Source organism: Electrophorus electricus, chromosome 1 (genome assembly GCF_013358815.1).
Source record: "Electrophorus electricus isolate fEleEle1 chromosome 1, fEleEle1.pri, whole genome shotgun sequence".
Lineage (NCBI taxonomy): Eukaryota > Metazoa > Chordata > Actinopteri > Gymnotiformes > Gymnotidae > Electrophorus > Electrophorus electricus.
The window spans coordinates 10017501-10034727 of record NC_049535.1 but is presented as its reverse complement, the minus strand read 5'-3'; the positions used below and the strand labels follow the sequence as shown (position 1 = coordinate 10034727).

General features: G+C 44.0%; 3 protein-coding genes across 6 annotated transcripts in view; all 3 read left to right on the top strand.

The window, feature by feature from the left end:
- The first annotated feature begins 149 nt into the window (after positions 1 to 149).
- eef1b2 (eukaryotic translation elongation factor 1 beta 2) lies at positions 150 to 2049 on the top strand. Its single transcript, XM_027004689.2, has 6 exons — positions 150 to 295; positions 769 to 891; positions 1080 to 1215; positions 1404 to 1467; positions 1568 to 1693; positions 1850 to 2049. Exons 1-6 carry the CDS (start codon positions 216 to 218, stop codon positions 2002 to 2004), a joined length of 684 nt encoding a protein of 227 aa, XP_026860490.2. The 5' UTR covers positions 150 to 215; the 3' UTR covers positions 2005 to 2049.
- A 95-nt stretch (positions 2050 to 2144) lies between these two features.
- On the top strand, positions 2145 to 7348 carry zdbf2 (zinc finger, DBF-type containing 2). 2 transcript variants are annotated; one of them, XM_027004685.2, is made up of 6 exons: positions 2145 to 2978; positions 3068 to 3112; positions 3321 to 3372; positions 3705 to 3804; positions 4326 to 4453; positions 4611 to 7348. In XM_027004685.2, the coding sequence occupies exons 2-6, from the start codon at positions 3076 to 3078 to the stop codon at positions 7057 to 7059; spliced, it is 2766 nt and encodes a 921-aa protein (XP_026860486.2). In that variant the 5' UTR covers positions 2145 to 2978; positions 3068 to 3075; the 3' UTR covers positions 7060 to 7348. The 2 variants fall into 2 exon arrangements, with proteins under 2 accessions (XP_026860486.2, XP_026860487.2); XM_027004686.2 differs by having other exon boundaries at positions 3265 to 3372.
- Positions 7349 to 8115: 767 nt separating this feature from the next.
- adam23a (ADAM metallopeptidase domain 23a) overlaps positions 8116 to 17227 on the top strand; it is a 15112-nt gene continuing 6000 nt past the window's right edge. For all 3 annotated transcript variants that reach the window (XR_003410278.2, XM_027004713.2, XM_027004715.2), the window contains exons 1-23: positions 8116 to 8429; positions 9109 to 9332; positions 9906 to 9982; positions 10712 to 10775; positions 10874 to 10956; positions 11295 to 11358; positions 11462 to 11534; positions 11631 to 11707; positions 11850 to 11915; positions 12214 to 12282; positions 12431 to 12597; positions 12712 to 12796; positions 13013 to 13100; positions 13694 to 13745; positions 13891 to 13990; positions 14165 to 14236; positions 14884 to 14970; positions 15197 to 15277; positions 15600 to 15650; positions 15839 to 15902; positions 16109 to 16214; positions 16349 to 16468; positions 16787 to 16955. Coding sequence is in view for 2 of the 3 variants with exons in the window: in XM_027004713.2 (XP_026860514.2) it covers positions 8351 to 8429; positions 9109 to 9332; positions 9906 to 9982; positions 10712 to 10775; positions 10874 to 10956; positions 11295 to 11358; positions 11462 to 11534; positions 11631 to 11707; positions 11850 to 11915; positions 12214 to 12282; positions 12431 to 12597; positions 12712 to 12796; positions 13013 to 13100; positions 13694 to 13745; positions 13891 to 13990; positions 14165 to 14236; positions 14884 to 14970; positions 15197 to 15277; positions 15600 to 15650; positions 15839 to 15902; positions 16109 to 16214; positions 16349 to 16468; positions 16787 to 16955 (2118 nt within the window). In the remaining variant the exon portion in view is untranslated. The remainder of the gene's footprint in view (positions 8430 to 9108; positions 9333 to 9905; positions 9983 to 10711; positions 10776 to 10873; positions 10957 to 11294; positions 11359 to 11461; positions 11535 to 11630; positions 11708 to 11849; positions 11916 to 12213; positions 12283 to 12430; positions 12598 to 12711; positions 12797 to 13012; positions 13101 to 13693; positions 13746 to 13890; positions 13991 to 14164; positions 14237 to 14883; positions 14971 to 15196; positions 15278 to 15599; positions 15651 to 15838; positions 15903 to 16108; positions 16215 to 16348; positions 16469 to 16786; positions 16956 to 17227) is intronic.

Below are 17227 nucleotides of genomic sequence, written 5' to 3'. Positions count from 1 at the left end.
TTTAATGGGAACGAGCGAAATACAAGTGGTGTTAAATGCGTTAAATAAATAAATACATTATTTCAGTGCCACATTGGTCATTGTTTTTAATCGGTTAGTTTTAGTTGCAGTTTGGAGGAGGGGTCGTGGTCCCGCCGTATAAAGGCCTTTACGGGCGGCTCTATCGGCCTCTTCCGCCCTCAAACACTAACGGTACACGACGTCTAATCTCAGAAATGGGCTTCGGTGACCTGAAAACTCCTGCTGGGCTTAAAGTCCTTAATGACTTTTTGGCAGATAAAAGCTATATCGAGGGGTACGTTAAAATGTTTGTATTTGGGATACTAGGTAGGTTATCAAGCTAGCTGCTTTGCGTTTGGTTGCATGCGTTAGCTTCTGATAGCTAACTGTTAGCTCTCTTGCTTGCCTAACTACAACACAGATCCCGTAAATATCTTGTAAATGCTTGGGTATGCTACTTTAGTCACTTGCTGGTCATTGTCACTTGTGTTTTTACGTACGTTCATACCTGGATGAGTTCTAAAAGCAGCTTAAACACGTCCTTTTCTATGAAAGATTTCATCTAGGGTTCTTAACTTGTTAATATATCTGGATAGGTAAGAGATTGAGCTGCTCTTGGAGGAACACTGAATGCCTGAACACTGGCATTTTTAGAGAGTTCCATAGTTGACGTGGGTTAATCGACCCACAGCTTTGTCTAGACGACTAGCTTTTACTAGAGCTTGGAAGAACCATAAGCATGTGTATTTGCACTTTATGTTCTCGCAGGTATGTGCCATCTCAGGCTGACATTGTTGTGTTTGATGCCCTGTCTGGTGCACCCTCTGCTGACCTGTGCCATGCTCTTCGTTGGTACAACCACATCAAGTCTTACCAGAAGGAGAAGGCTAGGTAACCATTAACATCTGCATGTGAGACCTTCAGATTCCCCAACATATGATGAGTTGAATCACCATCTTTCGCCTGAGTGGATGATGCACAATTCTTTTAAACACTGACATACCTGGGAGATGAATGAGTTATGTGCATGTGTGTGTATATGTGTGTAAAACTAACACACTCCCCTCTGAACACTGCAGCCTCCCAGGGGTGAAGAAGCCTCTGGGGCAGTATGGGCCTGCTGGCATGGAGGACACAACTGTAGGAGTCCCTGCAGTCAAAGATGAGGAAGAGGATGATGACATTGACTTGTTTGGCTCTGATGAGGAGGAGGAGGTCTGTATGATGCCCTTTGAGGATGCCAATGCTAGCAGTTGCTCTGGAAGCATGATGATTCTCTCACCATCTTTCGACTGATGTTATGATGGACCTTTCATCCCTGATCACCAGACTACGTAACGTGTGTTGGGTTTCATTTCTCTGTATGAGCTTCTGATTTTTGCCTTTTCCCCTCACTTTCATAGGATGAGGAAACCAAGAGGATTAAGGAGGAGAGACTAGCAGCCTACAATGCAAAGAAGTCAAAAAGTATGTTTCTACCCTTCATGTTCACACCATTTTATTTAATAAGTGAGATTACTGAAGACTAATGTTTCTGCTTTTGTCTGACCTTTTAACCCTCTTGCAGAACCAGCCCTCATCGCCAAGTCCTCGATCCTTCTGGATGTCAAACCGTGGGATGATGAAACGGATATGACCAAGCTAGAGCAGTGCGTCCGAAGCATTCAGATGGATGGTCTGGTGTGGGGCCAGTGTAAGTTACTAATGCTAACCATTTTGCTTTTATTTTGACATGGTGCTCAAGTATAAAACTGCATTTAAATGGATGATGCTCTTAGTCTGTAGAAACTGATGTTGCAAGTGTTCAGTTCATTCACTTTCTAATAAATGCCATTTCTTCCCCCCCCAGCCAAATTGGTTCCTGTTGGTTATGGTATCAAGAAGCTGCAGATTGCATGTGTAGTAGAAGATGACAAGGTGGGAACAGATCAGCTGGAGGAGCTGATCACTGCCTTTGAGGACTATGTGCAGTCCATGGATGTGGCTGCCTTCAACAAGATTTGACACTTCAGTGGACAGCATTATAAAATAAAGTAGCACTTAAAATAAGATGGAGTCTTCATTTTCACAGTAAGGGTAACTTCTCACAATACAAGAATAATAAAGGAACCTAACCTGCTGAATGTGCCGGGTCTTGCACGCTGAACCCATCATGAGCCCTTTATCCAAAAGGGCGGGTTCCCGCGCTCTTCCTACGTCATAACGGGAAGAGCCGCGCGAGATACGGGTGCCGATGAGGTCTGAATGGACTAACGTTTTCAATCGGGTGAAGAGCTAGAGTAATGTTGATTTTCACATTAACATGCTTGTGTATTGTTGAGCCAATGGGTTTTGCGGTCGCGCGTTAACTTCAAATAAGTCACTTGGCCTGTCACGCTAAATATTACTAGACGCGAGTTCAGCCAGCTAGGTTAGCTAGAGAGCTAACGTAGCTAGTCAACATTTATGTTTGTGTTAATTCAGCTGTGTCGGGGTCAGAATACTACCAACTTTTTATTCGTATCCAACAGCTGAGAGGGGGTTTGTCTAACGCTATTTGTTAAGGCTATTTGTTTAGCTAATCAATATGGGAGACTTGAAATATGAATGCAGGCCGAATTACCGAAGTTGTCTGGCTGGGTTAGCTAACTGGCTTTCTCGCGCTAGTCCGGTAAATTAAGCGCGCTAGGTCGATAAACTAAAGCCCACGCGCTCGAGCACTGGAGTGAAGAACTAACACGCGGTAAATATTCACACACTTTAGTAAAAAATCTCATTAGTGACGCAGTTAATTCTGCAAAAATACGAGAATTTTTTTTTTTTTAAATGTTGGGTACCAGTAGTCCTTAAAGTAAGACATTTTATACTTCGTGTTAGGATTGCAAAAATCGTCTTTGTTTAAGATAAGACTTTTAAGATCTAGGATACCTCGTGTCTGTCCGTCTGTGCGGTGATATGAATCGCCAGCCCTGTAAGCGCAGCTCCGCTCCCCCTGGCAGGTGAGTACATTTGCAGTAATTTTGTTCGTCATAAGCACAGACTTATCGAAATCTAATTGCTCGTGGCGCAAACGTGTTGCTGTTTTCAGACTCTACTATGCCTCTGGAGGAGGGACCCACTCCCATTGCTGAAAGTATGTATGAAAATACATATATATATTTATATGGCTGTATGTGTATGTATGACAATACATATACATTCATATGGTTGTGTGTGTGTGTATATAAAAATACATTTGTTACATCAATCTCTTGGATCTTGCTCTGAAAACCCTTTTCCTTATAGACATTGATGTTGAAGATGCTACGTCCAAATGGTTTATTTCTGAGTATTTCATGTAGATGCAGACAGGATGCAAACTGACATGGATAACAGGGTTACTAACCCTAACAGGTGAGTTACAGCAATATGATGAGCAAAGCAAACCATTAATTAAGGAAACATATTTGCTTCATGATTAGTGCTCGGCTAATCTATTATATACACCTCATATTTTCCTTTTTCTGTAATCTTGTCATCTTTCAGAATGTTTTGCTCTCCAGCATTATATGTAACAAAGAGTCATACACTGGGAAATGTGAAGTTTTGGTTTGTTTATATTTCATTATTCACATGATTGTTTTATATAGTGATAGAATGTGTTGTCCATATAGAAGCTATGTTTTTGCTTAGTGGCTCCTGTTAATGTTTTGAAAAAATGAGAATTGTATGTTTTCTTGATATAGGTCCAGCAGGGAGGAACAGCCAGTTGCTGGTCCCTCAAACACGTCCCAGCGACAGGGCTTCTGCGGCTGCTGTCAGATCCTCTATAACAGCGTAGAGCAAGTACATTACTTCATTATGTATATGCCCTTTCTAGTACATAAACTGGACTGTTTGTCCTGTATTGCTGTAGCATAAAATTGCTCACGTTCATGCCGAAATTTGTATTTCATATTGCATATGCGTATTTGGTCACCTTAATGCATGGCTTGTTTGTGTATATAAAACTCATCATATATTGCAATAAATCTGAAATTAGACATGGCATTAGCATATATACAGTTGCAATCATGTTTTCTGTATACTATGTTCTGCATTAAGCGAAAAGATGCTGAATAAAATATGCCAGGACCTTGGTGTGGATATTACTTTCTAATTTTCTAGTCTTTAGTTTTTGGTTGTAATTTTTAAAATGCTTGTTTTCGTCTGATTTTGGTGTATGCACCATTTTTAAAGACATGGAGATGGAATGATGGATACAACAAATTATTAGCCTGTTTGTCTGTTGTTCTTCTTTAACAGTAGTTTTCTGTGATGTAATTTGGTAAAATTGATGTTTTGCCCTCCTTCCCCTTTTTCGTTAGCACATCCTAAGCACCAGACACAGGGAGGCGCTACGACGAACAAGGGCACATGTGTCATGTGGGAGCCTGATGGAGCGATTCCTCCAGGATGTTCTCCAACACCATCCTCATCGCTACACTGACACACAGTGCGCCATATACTTTGTAGTTAAAAAGGCCCAGTGTTTTTTATTTTGCCCTTTTCCTAATTATTAGTTTATGTCATGAGTAGTTGACAAGTTCAGTTTTGTTTGCTGATTTCCAACACAGCTGATATTTCAGTTTCATCTGTTCATGTACCTATAGGCCTACCCATGCTGACTTGCCTTGCTTGAGCACCCTGCCGGTCCCAAGGGAAGAGCTGTCAGAGATTTACTGTGGATCAGACGATGGTGGGGTCTCTGTTGGAACGCGAGAAGAGATGCCAAGCTCTGATGACGAATCCTGCCAAACAGCACAACCTGAAGCCACTGTTATCTCCTGGAGTAGGAGTCAGCAGCAAGCTCCTTCCCCGGCTGTGCGAATGGGCAGAGGAGCAGCTACGAGTGCACAAACTGCTTTTGACACAGGGAAAGTAAGAGTGGAGCACCCTCCTCCAGAACAAAATTTCCCCACACTGGGCTTCTTGCACAGGACTAGTGGCAAGTCTACACCATGTAAACCACATACAACGCAATTACCACATACAACTAAAGCAGATCATTGTCAAATCCAACCTTCTGCACACCCCAGCAGCTCAAAGACTCCTCATCAAAGACATGAGTCTCCACAGCTTCAGCACAGGAAAGCACACAGGAAAACCAACCGGCACAGAGAAAGCAGTGATTCCAACCCAGGTTCTCCTGCTTCACCTGACACAACGTACATGACCTCAGAAGCCTTGTCTGAGCCACTGCAGCCAAGGGCATGGACCACAGCAACATCACCCTGGAAGGAGCCACACAGGAAGCAGATGACCAGTGAGCAGTCGGACCAGATACAAGAGGTGATTGAAGATGTTATTGTGCGGCACTGCTATGGCCACAGTCCCATACCCAAGAGACAGGATGATCCCAAGAGACAGGAGGATGAGGGCAGCTTCCACATCAGCTTGCAGTCAATAGGTGAGTCTAAGGACAGTGAGGAATGGGACACTACAATGCAGGTAGCGTTGGAGAAAATCACAACTGAGGACAAATATCTAGCATGCCTCACAGATGTGCATGTAAACCTTGAGGACCAAGAGTACGAAAACCAGCTGACTGCAGCCCTGAACACTGTGCCAGAAATCATGGAGGCAAAAGCTGTAAAGGCCAAAGAGAACACAGTTGAGGATATCATACCAGACCTTCCTCACATACCACAGTCTTTCATCGGAAAGACGTGGGCGCAGGTAATGTTTGAGGATGACCTGAAGGTGGAGGGCATGGTGAGAGAGTTCCGACAGGGGCGCTTTCTTTGCTATTTTGACAGCGAGTCCCTGGCTAAGTTTGGGAAGCACTGCAGGAAAGGGAAAAAGTGCAAGAACCAAGAGAAGGTAGATGATGTAGAGTGTAAAGATGTTCTGCCTCTTATGGAGCACAATGAGGAAGATCCCAACCACTCACTTGTGTTCAGGAAGACCAGACAACGGATATATCGGATGGCGTCACGCTGCCAGGTGGTTAAGGTGAGTCACGGGACGCAAACGGCACCCCTGAGCTGCCCCGTGGTGCGCAGGAGAACAGTACCTGACACTGGTGCCATGCAGAGTAGCAGTGAGCCTCAGAGAGACCCGAACCTTGAGCAAACCCCAGACATGAAGACAAGGCTGTGTGCGCTCAAGCTTCCTGCATCTTACTGCAGGATTATGACTCCTGTGCAGCCCAGAACAGTGGTTTATGTTCTTTCTTCCCCAGATGCAGGGCAAGGTACCTTTAAGCCCACTCCGATTAAAAGAATAGGCAGAAAACGGAAGTCAGGTGATGAGGAATATGCCCTTAAATACAAGTACAAGAAGACGCCTCTCAAATATTATGACCCCCTGACCAACAGAATCCTTAAAACTCCACCTAAAGGGATGCCTTCAACCCCCACTACCAAATGTCTTTCTCATGTCCGGCAGTTATTTCGTAGCCTAAGTCCAGACATCAACAAGGAACACCATGGTTCAACACAGAGACGGTCACCCCGAAGCTCTAGAAAGGGCGGGAGTGAGGGTAGCATGGCAGATCTTTGTGCTTCTACCTCTGGTTCCTGCCTGGACAATGGAGGACCATCAGAGCCTAGTTCATCCATGTCCAGCAGCAGAAAGGCCTTGTTTAGCCACTCTTCCATCTCTAGTAGTAGTCGCTTCCTTCTAGGGCAGCTGATGCCCACTGTCTCCCACACAGATAGCTCCTCCAGAGCATCTGCCCCACCCCTTGCAGACAGCAACCTCAGGGTGGCAGGCTGCGATCGGGAACAGGATCGTGGAGAGGCACACATTGACCAACTACCAGTCAGCCGTCGCCTGCGTCGACAGGGAGTCGTGGAGAAACCCCTGACTCCACCAAAGAAGCCGTCATCACCTGGCTACCGGTCCAAGCGGAAGTCAGCCAGGACCAGTTCAAGAGCAAAGCCTAACAGTCTTCTCCAGCAGAGGCTCAGCAGCCGTGGAGCTGCAGGTAGTAGAGTGTCCACCCGGAACCGCACTCCAACCAGAGCTTCACCTCGATCTGCTAAACTGGCTGTGAAGCACCTGGAGGGACCCAGAACTAAAGCAGGTTTAGAGCTGATAAAGTCTGCTGGAGAATGACCATGATGTACAGAAAAACCAGCATTTTATCCTAGTCTCTTTTATATGTCTAACAGGAGCTGTAAAAGCAAAGAGCAAAATGTGGTCTTTGTCTATTGAATGCTGTTACATTTTTTTGCACAATTGGATTTCTAGGCGGAAGTCATTTTTTGTCTGTTTTTCTTGTTTGTCATATGCATTTTTTAAAATGGTTAAGGGGATATTTTTTAAGTTTTTAATGAATATTTTTGTCAAGTGCTTGAATAATCACTGTACATTAAAGTTTATTATTTAAAGTTTATTATTTACAGCTAAATAGCTTTGAGTCGTGATTCTCCCTCCCATAAATTTACTTATGAGTTCTACCAGGTATTTATGTTAATATGGATAGATGTCCTTTTTAAATTGTGTATTTTGCAAATAATTTCGTGTTTTCTGTCTCTTGAGTTTCCGATACTGTTTTGTTTTTTTCTCTATATGTAGACAGTTATACGCTCCGCTGGTCCCACAAGACCGTTATACTAAGATTAGCCTCCATTGTTCGGATTTGTTTCTATCCAACAGGGATGGTGTTTATCTTCACGGTTTACCCTTTGCGCCTTTCTCAAAAAAAGAACCGCTTTAATGATACCCTGCGGTCATGGACACCTTGAACGTTAGAGGTTTTAGGTTTAGTTCCTTGAAACTTATTATATTGCAACAATTGGTGCTATAATCTTATTTAAAAGTTATATATATATATATATATATATATATATATATATATATTTATTTATTTATTTTTTTAAGTGTCTTTACTTTGGAAAATTATAAACAAGGACCGAAATAAAATTACTATTACCACTACTATTACAATAACCAGAAAACGTTTTAATATAAATTTGAATGTGTAAACGGAGAAGAGACCAAAGGTTTTCCGGTAACACCTTATTAAAATGTTAAACCGCACAAGCAAGTCTCCTGGCTGCGTATGTTAGGATCGAGTGCGAAAATAGTGTTCATGGTGTGTTTGCGCAGCAGAGTCCAGAGGAAAGCTGGCTGCAGTGCGCAGTCGCAGTGGCTTCCCAGAATTATGTGACGCTTGGCCACCGCCTGCCGTCCAGCCATCCCTCCGCCGTTTACCGTGCTCCCACCCGCCGCCTGTCATCTGCGCTACCCATCCTTACATCGCCAATGATACATGCTGGACTTCCTTCTCTTCCCGCGGGATACACCTAGAATTCGATATTTACATTGCGTCCGCAACAATGGCTCGGGATGTCCGCTGTAGTCTGAAGCGCTAACTTCATTTTTTAGCCTTCAAATATGAATCATGCGTCTGATATTCCATCTGAGTCTGCTTGCTGGCATCTTAGTTGCATTGCTACCTTCATTTTCTTCAGCATTGGCTGGTATGTATGCTGTTCACCTGTCCGCATCTAACATGACAGTGAAGGCCATGTCTACTTGCGTATGTATACTTGATTATAAGTACCTCGCGGTAGAATGTTACCTTTAACGTAACGATCGCATGCAGATTATTTGAAAACCAAGGGAAACGCGTTTCTTGACTGACAAGCCTCCGTTACTTTGTTCAGTTGATATGCGTTTATATCACGCAGTCTAAATGAAGGATGTGTCTTCTACAGGCCCCTGTACAGCGCTGATATGTAAATGGAATGGGTTTAATACACGGCCAAGCAGAGTCCCTGCACCTACTGACGCGAACTGCATCCTCCTTTGATTATCTTAAATGAGGTTATGCACTCGTGGAATAAACGTATGTGTATTATGTACTGTATTCGGCAATCCCTTTAACTAAGATACAAAAGTTGAAGATTATTTTCACTGAAGAAGCTTCTGTCCGTGAGGAACCCCTCCCCATTAATCATATTGTGAACCTCATACGTATTTTAAAAATGGTGATTTTTTTTTGGATCTAAGTAATTTATTTCTCAGAAGTTTACGGTGTTGTCCGCATTACAGGAAACTAGCGCAGTTCCTGTGCGCGCAGTCCAGGGTCCCGAGCTTGGGTCGGTAGGCACGTTCATGTATAATTGACGCCGTGTCGTGCTGCCTCGTGTCATGCAGTTTCCCCCGCCGCGGAGCATGAAGATACCAGGGAGCACAAATCCGAGGGGTCGCGGCAAGATGTGACAGTAACTCCGGACCACAAAAACACCACGAAACGCTTGGGCGCGCGGCATGTCACAATCACGTATCCATCGCGCCTCATCTACTATTTAAACGAGGAGTCCGAGAGCGCATATCATGGCTTGGCTACTCGGGCGCGCAACCAAGCCAGTGGAGGCCAGGTAAGATAGACTTGTTTGTGTGTGTGTGTGTGTGTGTGTGTGTGTGTGTGTGTGTGTGTGTGAACTGGAATGCTGGATGAGCACTTTATAAGAATGAGGCAAAACTGCAACATCCCACCCCCACCCCCCTCCAGCCTTGGCATTTGCTGAGTTTGGTGCATTGTGTACATCACTGTGAGCAACTCTCAGAGGTGACTATGGTCTGCTAAGCACCCCTCTGACACTCCTCCCCTGACTCCAACATCCTTTTTCGCAAAATTAGCATTTTCCTCCTCTAGGGATGAGTGTTGGGGTTTGCTTGCAGTGCACACTCACTGCTAATGCAGCGTTCCAGCACAGCAGCACTGCTGTGTAAACTGAGTTTTCTGCTTCCAAAGAAAAACTATTATGTTGACTAATAACAGTGTTGGGATTGTGTAATTGGGTGATTATTTTGAGATACTATCATTTTTTTTAATATATATAAATGTACATTAAGTTTTTGCTGTGTTTTTCATGCCAAAACCTTTACACATACAGTGCAGTTTAATAAAAGCTTCAGAATATCCCTGTTTTTCTGCTGGACTCCCATAGCCTGTTCACTTGGCCCAGACAAGCTTCCAGCTGGACGCCTTCGGATCCACTTTCACTCTGGATCTAACACTAAACAAGTAGGAGATTTGTGTGTGTTTGTTTCTGTTCAGTTGAGTATGTGTGGGATTTGTGTTTGTTTGTGTGTGTGTATGTATTGTGTGGGATGTGTGTGTATTTGTGTGTGTATTTTCCTGTGTGTTTATTTTGTTTGTGTGTATTTTTATTTCTGCATGTGTGTCTACACAAGCATGTGGAGTGAGGGCCGGGGGAGTGCATTTTGAGAGATTCAGAATGCTCATCAGAGTCAAGGCTGTGGGAGGCACAGGACGTCGGCGTCATGCCGAACAGGAGTCCTGTGCACTCTACATCTGAAGCACTGTGTTTAAGCCTAAGCCTAAATGTAGCCCTAGACCTAACCCTAAACTTAGCTGTTGTTAGAGCAACATTTTCTGTGCAGTGAGTTCTCCAAGTGCACACTTAGGTGACCAAACCGTGGAGATCAGAAAGAGCAGTGCTCATGGTCCCAGCACAGGATCTATTTCTATTGCTCAGAAGATTTTGGGTCAGTAGGTGTGTGTTTGTGTGCTTATAACAGGAGTGACTCACTGCAATGTCTGATTTTTTTTTTTTTTACTCAAATGTGAGCACTGAAATACATCGACTCACCATCTGCAGTAGTGTGGGCAGCACTTACACTTTGATCAGGTTTCTCTTGTGAAGTTTTAGGTATTTTGAAGAGCAGCTGGTTATAGTATTTAATGTTTCATGTCTTTGTATATTACCCCGATAATTGTTTTATTTTATAGTGATTTGCTGTCTTCAGATTATGTGGAGATCCACTATGAGAAAGACAAACAAGTATTTTCAAAGGTAAGTTGCACACTTATGCCCCCACCCCAACCCACAATGGTGTTTTATAAGTGTGTGTAAGTGTGTGTAAGTGTGTGTAAGTGTGTGTGTGTGTTTAGGGAGGAGAACATTGTTACTACCATGGCCAAGTGAGGGGGAAGGAAACTTCTCAAGTGGCTCTGTCAACATGCAATGGGCTTCAGTAAGATGCACTCTCAGTCTTTTTGTGTGCGTGTGTTGGCCTGTGCCTGCGTTTGTTTCTGTGTGTATGTGTTTGTGTGTGAGTGTGTGTGGGGACCTGTGCCTGTGTTTGTGTAAGTGCATACTTTTGGAGACACACTGAGTGACCAGATGGCAGGTGCAGTGCATGAGAGGCTTTGAATGTCATCGTGGCACTGTGTGACCACGTGTCACAGAGAGAGGGCAAACATGCACTATCCAGCCCCTGACAGCAAGCAAAGGCTTTGTCATGAGCAGATGAAATGACTGAGCCTGTTTTTTTACCTTTCACATCTTGCCTTTGCTGTTCTCTTCTTGCAGTGGAATGTTCAATGACGGCACCTTTGTTTACCTCATTGAGCCACTGAACCAGACTAACTACTCGGTAAACTATGTGTGCATTTGTCTTTTATGTACAAAAAATACTGCCAAAGTACAAACAGTAAATGTGAATTTAGGTCTACAGATTCTGAACTTTTACCTTGCAGGAAACAGAGTCGCGACCCCACACCTTGAAGCGGATGTTATCTCTTCATATGGGTCATGACCTCGCTGGTCCGGGTAGGCGTACACCACACCGTCTTCTAAGACACCTAATGGGTTGCATGAGTCTTGTCCTGGTTTCCATGGTTACAGATCTCCTTCTCTCTCTTTCAGCTGCTGAGAAGCAGGAGGAGGAAGAGCAGACTTTCGCCGATATGCCGTGGTTGAGGCGTCGCAGGAAACGCGCAACGGTGAGGCCCCTGACTGCCGCCTGTCCGTTTCTATGGCAACATCCCTGAATGATGGCACACATATTGCGTGGCAACACATATTCTTTTTGGATTTTAACTGTGTGGTTTGTGCTGTGAAGTCACAGTCAGGTGTCTCTTTTAGATGCCACAGAAGGTATTTGATGAAATGAAATATCTGGAAATCATGATAGTCAGTGATTACAACACGGTACGTGAGTCTTGATTCTTGAGTCTGTCCTAGTAGTACTAGTGTTCACTTTTCACTGTTTTATCACTCTTGATTCATGCTGGGTTGGGTAATAATGAGATTGAACATTTTTGTTGGGGGCAGGGAAAGCGTGCTGCCATGACTTAACAACCCATGTTTTAGTGCATACGCCTTCTTCCCAGGTTCTGTATTATAACTGTTGTCCACTAGGGGGCACGATAAAACAAACAATTTATTAATCTACCATATTTTAATCTTAGACGTATCAAATATTTTGCAATATCTTTTCTATTTTCAGTTTAAGAGACATAAAAGCAAAAAGCATACCAGGAACTTTGCCAAATCAGTGGTTAACCTAGTAGATGCAGTAAGTATGCATTATTGTTGCCATATTGCAGAATACTAGTTTATTTGAATGTGAAACAAACAAACATGAATAATAAAACAACAACAAAAAAATCTAGTTTTAGATGTTTGGCATTTTTATTTTTATTATGCAATATGATGTCTCTCAGATCTTCAAAGAGCAGCTGAACACGCGTGTAGTGCTGGTTGCTGTGGAGATTTGGACGGACCGTGACAGAATTCCCCTGAACGTGAAGCCTCTTGACATGCTACGAGATTTCTCCAAGTACCGTCAGCAGAACATCCGTGTCAGTGCCGATGCCGTTCACCTCTTCACGTGAGTCTGCTGCAGGGACGAGCGTGGGTCAGACAGGGTTTGGGCAAATGTGGAGTGAACAGTCTGAGAGAGCGTTTCTTGAAGCTTCAGATAAGGATGGTGTTGTCCTCACAGGAACATTACGTTTCACTATGGGAGGAGCAATGTGGCCTATATTGGGGGAGTGTGCTCCATCCCGCGCGGAGTCGGCGTGAATGAGGTGAGGCTAAAACTCTTTTAACACCATAGAGAGGTTTAGAAGTTTGTCATTTTCACTTTAAAATGACCTCTAGTAACACACTTGCAGGAATAAGACAATGTATAATACTGCTACCCTCTCTCTCTCTCTCTCTGTGTGTGTCTCTCTCTCTCCTTCTCTCTTTCTCTTTCTCTATATTCTCTATGTTTCTGTCTCTCTGTATTCTATCTCTTTTAGTTTGGCAGCACATGGACGATGGCTGCCTCTCTCTCCCAGAGCTTGGCACAGAATCTGGGCATCCACTGGGATCCAGTTAGCAGGAGGAGTATGTCTGAGACTGTCACAATGTGCTTTCTTTCATAAGATATGATTAGGGCTAGAGGATTAGATTTAGGGTTATGGAGTTAGGGCTAAGGCTAGGGTTAGGGGTTTAGGGTTAGGGCTAGAGGATTAGAGTTAGGGTCAGTGTTAGGGTTATGGGGTTAGGGTTATGGGGTTGGGGTTAGGGTTATGGGGTTAGGAGTTTAGGGTTAGGGGGTTTGAGTTAGGGCTAGAGGATTAGAGTTAGGGTTAGTGTTAGGGTTATGGGGTTAGGGTTATGGGGTTAGGGGTTTAGGGTTAGGGGGTTTGAGTTAGGGCTAGAGGATTAGAGTTAGGGTTAGTGTAAGGGTTATGGGGTTAGGGTTATGGGGTTAGGGGTTTAGGGTTAGGGGGTTTGAGTTAGGGCTAGAGGATTAGAGTTAGGGTTAGTGTTAGGGTTATGGGGTTAGGGTTATGGGGTTAGGGGTTTATGGTTAGGAGGTTTGAGTTAGGGCTAGAGGATTAGAGTTAGGGTTAGGGGTTAGGGTTAGAGTTAGTTGTGGCCATTGGCATGTTCAGTGAATCCAATTAATTTGTGTTTATTGCTCTTTTGCCCAGAGGAGTGTGGCTGTATGGATTCATGGGTCGGGTGCATAATGGAAGATACGGGGTACAGTGGCTACACACACACAACATGCACACACATTTGCATGGACACACACGCACACAGTAGTTGCGTATTTGATGTTCTTTGGACCTGTCCCATATGTTATCATGGGTGTTCTAAGCCTGCACTTCCATGCTGACTTGTGCAGAGTGCAGCATCCCCGCAGGTTCTCCAGATGCAGCATCGCTGACTATAAGAACTTCCTGCTCAGGGGAGGTGCTTCCTGTCTCTTCAACAGACCCAACAAGGTTATCCAGAAGTTCATGGCACACATTTTGCAATTGCTGTAGCTCAAATAATATTATTTATCTCCAACACTCCAACACAAAGTACCTACAAGGGCACTTGACGCCGTAAGGGTTTTGTGTGTGTGTGTGTGTGTGTATGTGTGTGTGTGTGTGTGTGTGGGTGTGTGTGATCAGCTCTTCGAGGCTACAGAATGTGGCAATGGATATGTAGAGGTTGGGGAGGAGTGTGACTGTGGAGCAAGGATGGTGAGTGGCCACTATTAACATAATTACCATTAACAGCATGTGACGCTATTAACATTATTACCATTAACACCATGTGACACTATTAACATAATTACCATTAACACCATGTGACACTAGTAACATAATTACCGTTAACACCATGTGACACTATTATGATAAATACCATTAACACCATGTGACACTTAACATAATTACCATTAACACCATGTGACACTATTATGATAAATACCATTAACACCATGTGACACTATAAATATAATTATCATTAATAACATCTGACACTATTATGCTAAATACCATTAACACCATGTGACACTAACATAATTATCATTGATAACATATGACACTATTATGATAAATACCATTAACACCACATGACACTATTAACATAATTATCATTAATAACATGTGACACTATTAAGATAATTATCATTAACACTATGTGACACTATTTTCATCTCCATTAACACCATGTACCACCAGTAGAATACTTAATTTAGAGCAGTCATATGCCATAACAAAGACACACTCCCATACTGCATGCCATCACAAGCAAAATGTAATAAAATGTTAATCATGGCAGGTTGTGTTAGTGTGTGTTTGTGTGTGTGTGTACACTCTCAAGAGTGTGTGTTTTGCTATCTTAGGAGTGCTATAAAGACTGCTGTAAGAAGTGCTCTCTGTCTAATGGAGCCCACTGTAGTGATGGCCCATGCTGTAACAGCACCTGCCTGGTGAGAGCACCTCCACCCACTCCTCCTCCTCCGATCCTCGACACACCCCCCCCTCCACTTCCCCCATTCCTCCCCATGCCGTCTCCACCCCTCCCTTGACCCTCCCCCTGCTCCTATGGGTTTGTCTGTAAGTGATCATGCCTTGTGATTCATGCTGTTGTAGAGTAATGTATTATTTAAAGGGATTGGCTAGCTCGGTCTCTGACTCACTATATCTGGTCCTCAGTTCTTAGCGCGAGGGTACAGTTGCCGTTATGCTGTCAACGACTGTGATATTTCAGAGACTTGTTCAGGAGACTCAGGCCAGGTCGTCATTCTTACACACAGTCTCTTACACACAAAGACACACATTCACACACACAAAGTAACAAATTCACACACATGCTCTCTCTCTCTCTCTCTCTCTCTCTCTCTCTCTCTCTCTCTCTCTCTCTCTCTCTCTCTCTCTCTCTCTCTTTCTCTCGCTTGCTCTCTCTCTCTCTCTCTCTCTTTTACTCACACACACACACACACACACACACACACACTTACAAAACACTCACACCCCATAAATCTCAAATTCACTTTTTCATAATTGTCTCCTCCAAGCTGTATAATGAATTGAACTGAAGTTGTCTTTTGTCCCACAGTGTCCTCCTAACCTACACAAGCAGGACAGCTACCCCTGTCAACTTAACCAGGTGAGGTTCATTTATCAGAGTTTCTCATAGGAGTTTTTGGCATGTGCTGTTTCTCAGGACTTAGTAGCATGTGTGTTATTTCTCATAGTACATAGTGGCACAGGTGCTGTTTCTCTTTGGAGTTAGTGGCACAAGTACTTCCAGCTTTTCACTGCATCTGCCTCTTCTCACTGCCTTTGTTGTTGCAGGGCCGTTGCTATGGTGGTGAATGCAAAACAAGGGACAGCCAGTGCAAGTACATCTGGGGTCCAAGTGAGCTACGTTAGCATGGACAAGCTAACCCTGATCCTAACCCTATCATGGACAAAAATGTCAAATCATTTCACTGACCAAGCCAATTTCACACTATGTAATTCTCTCTCTCTCTTGCTCTCTCTCTCTTGCTCTCTCCCTCTCTCTCGCTCTCTTGCTCGCCCCCCAACCCCCCCCACCCCCACTTTGTTTTTTCTCCCTCTCAGAGGCAGGGGGCTCAGAGAAACACTGCTACGAAAAGCTAAACACTGAGGGATCAGAGAAAGGGAATTGTGGGAAAGATGGAGAAAAATGGCTCCCCTGCAGTAAACAGTCTGTTTAACCCTGGTTCATTACTTGTTGCATGTGTTAAGAACTGCACAGAAAAAATAACTTACACTTCATGAATGTCGCAGCCTGTACGTGTCCAAACAACCTCCTGTGTTTTGCCATTTCTGTGACTCCAGTGATGTGTTCTGTGGGTACCTGCTGTGCACCAACATCGGCAGAAACCCCAGGATAGGGACTCTGAAAGGTGACATCACCCCCACCACTTTTAACCATCAGGGGCGGCTGGTAGACTGCAGGTCAGTGGCCCTGTATCTCTGTTACCTGATCTAAATTAGCTTACAGATCTTACAGAGCCTATGGAGCTACTTAAGGTCTTTAAGAACACTGTGGCAAGTTAGTTGAGTTAAAGTTGGAACTAAACACAGCAGAGATTTTGAGTTACAGGAGAAGGGGTTTGTATTCTGTTGATCCCCCTAACTGTAAACCTTCCAAAAACACATTTTTCATCTCATTCTGTCCTTTTGATCTCTTTTTCCACTCTTCCTCTGTGTCCCCACCCCATATTTTTCCTTCCTGCCTGTTTTTGTCTTGACCCCACCTGGCCCCACCCTTAGTGGTGGACGTGTGCTATTGGATGACGACACGGACCTGGGTTATGTGGAAGATGGGACGCCGTGCGGCCCCTCCATGATGTGCCTTGAGCGGAAGTGTCTGCCCATCTCCTCCCTGAACCTCACCGCCTGCCCCTTGGGGCCCAATGGACGCGTCTGCTCCTCTCATGGCGTGAGTTGCACCACCCACCCATCTCACTCTCTCCGCCTGCTTGGCTCAGCCATCACAGGGACCCGCTTCCCATGGGGGCTTCCTGGGATAATTTACCTACCCTCTGCTCTGATTCACCTATCCTCTGCTCTTAAACATTTAACTCATAACTTTAATCTTAATTATATGATGACTGCTAGGTTTGATTAAAGCATTTTTAAAGCAGAGAAAATTAAATGTTTCCAAGAAAGTGGGTATAGGATCCTGATATAGTGTGATGGATAACCCTCCAT

Coding starts and splice junctions, on each gene's coding strand:
- eef1b2 (XM_027004689.2), top strand. CDS start 216: ATGGGCTTCGGTGACCTGAAAACTCCTGCTGGGCTTAAAGTCCTTAAT. Junction 296..768: donor GATAAAAGCTATATCGAGGG/GTACGTTAAAAT, acceptor ATGTTCTCGCAG/GTATGTGCCATCTCAGGCTG. Junction 1,694..1,849: donor TGGTCTGGTGTGGGGCCAGT/GTAAGTTACTAA, acceptor TTCCCCCCCCAG/CCAAATTGGTTCCTGTTGGT.
- zdbf2 (XM_027004685.2), top strand. CDS start 3,076: ATGCCTCTGGAGGAGGGACCCACTCCCATTGCTGAAA. Junction 3,805..4,325: donor TCTATAACAGCGTAGAGCAA/GTACATTACTTC, acceptor CTTTTTCGTTAG/CACATCCTAAGCACCAGACA. Junction 4,454..4,610: donor CATCGCTACACTGACACACA/GTGCGCCATATA, acceptor ATGTACCTATAG/GCCTACCCATGCTGACTTGC.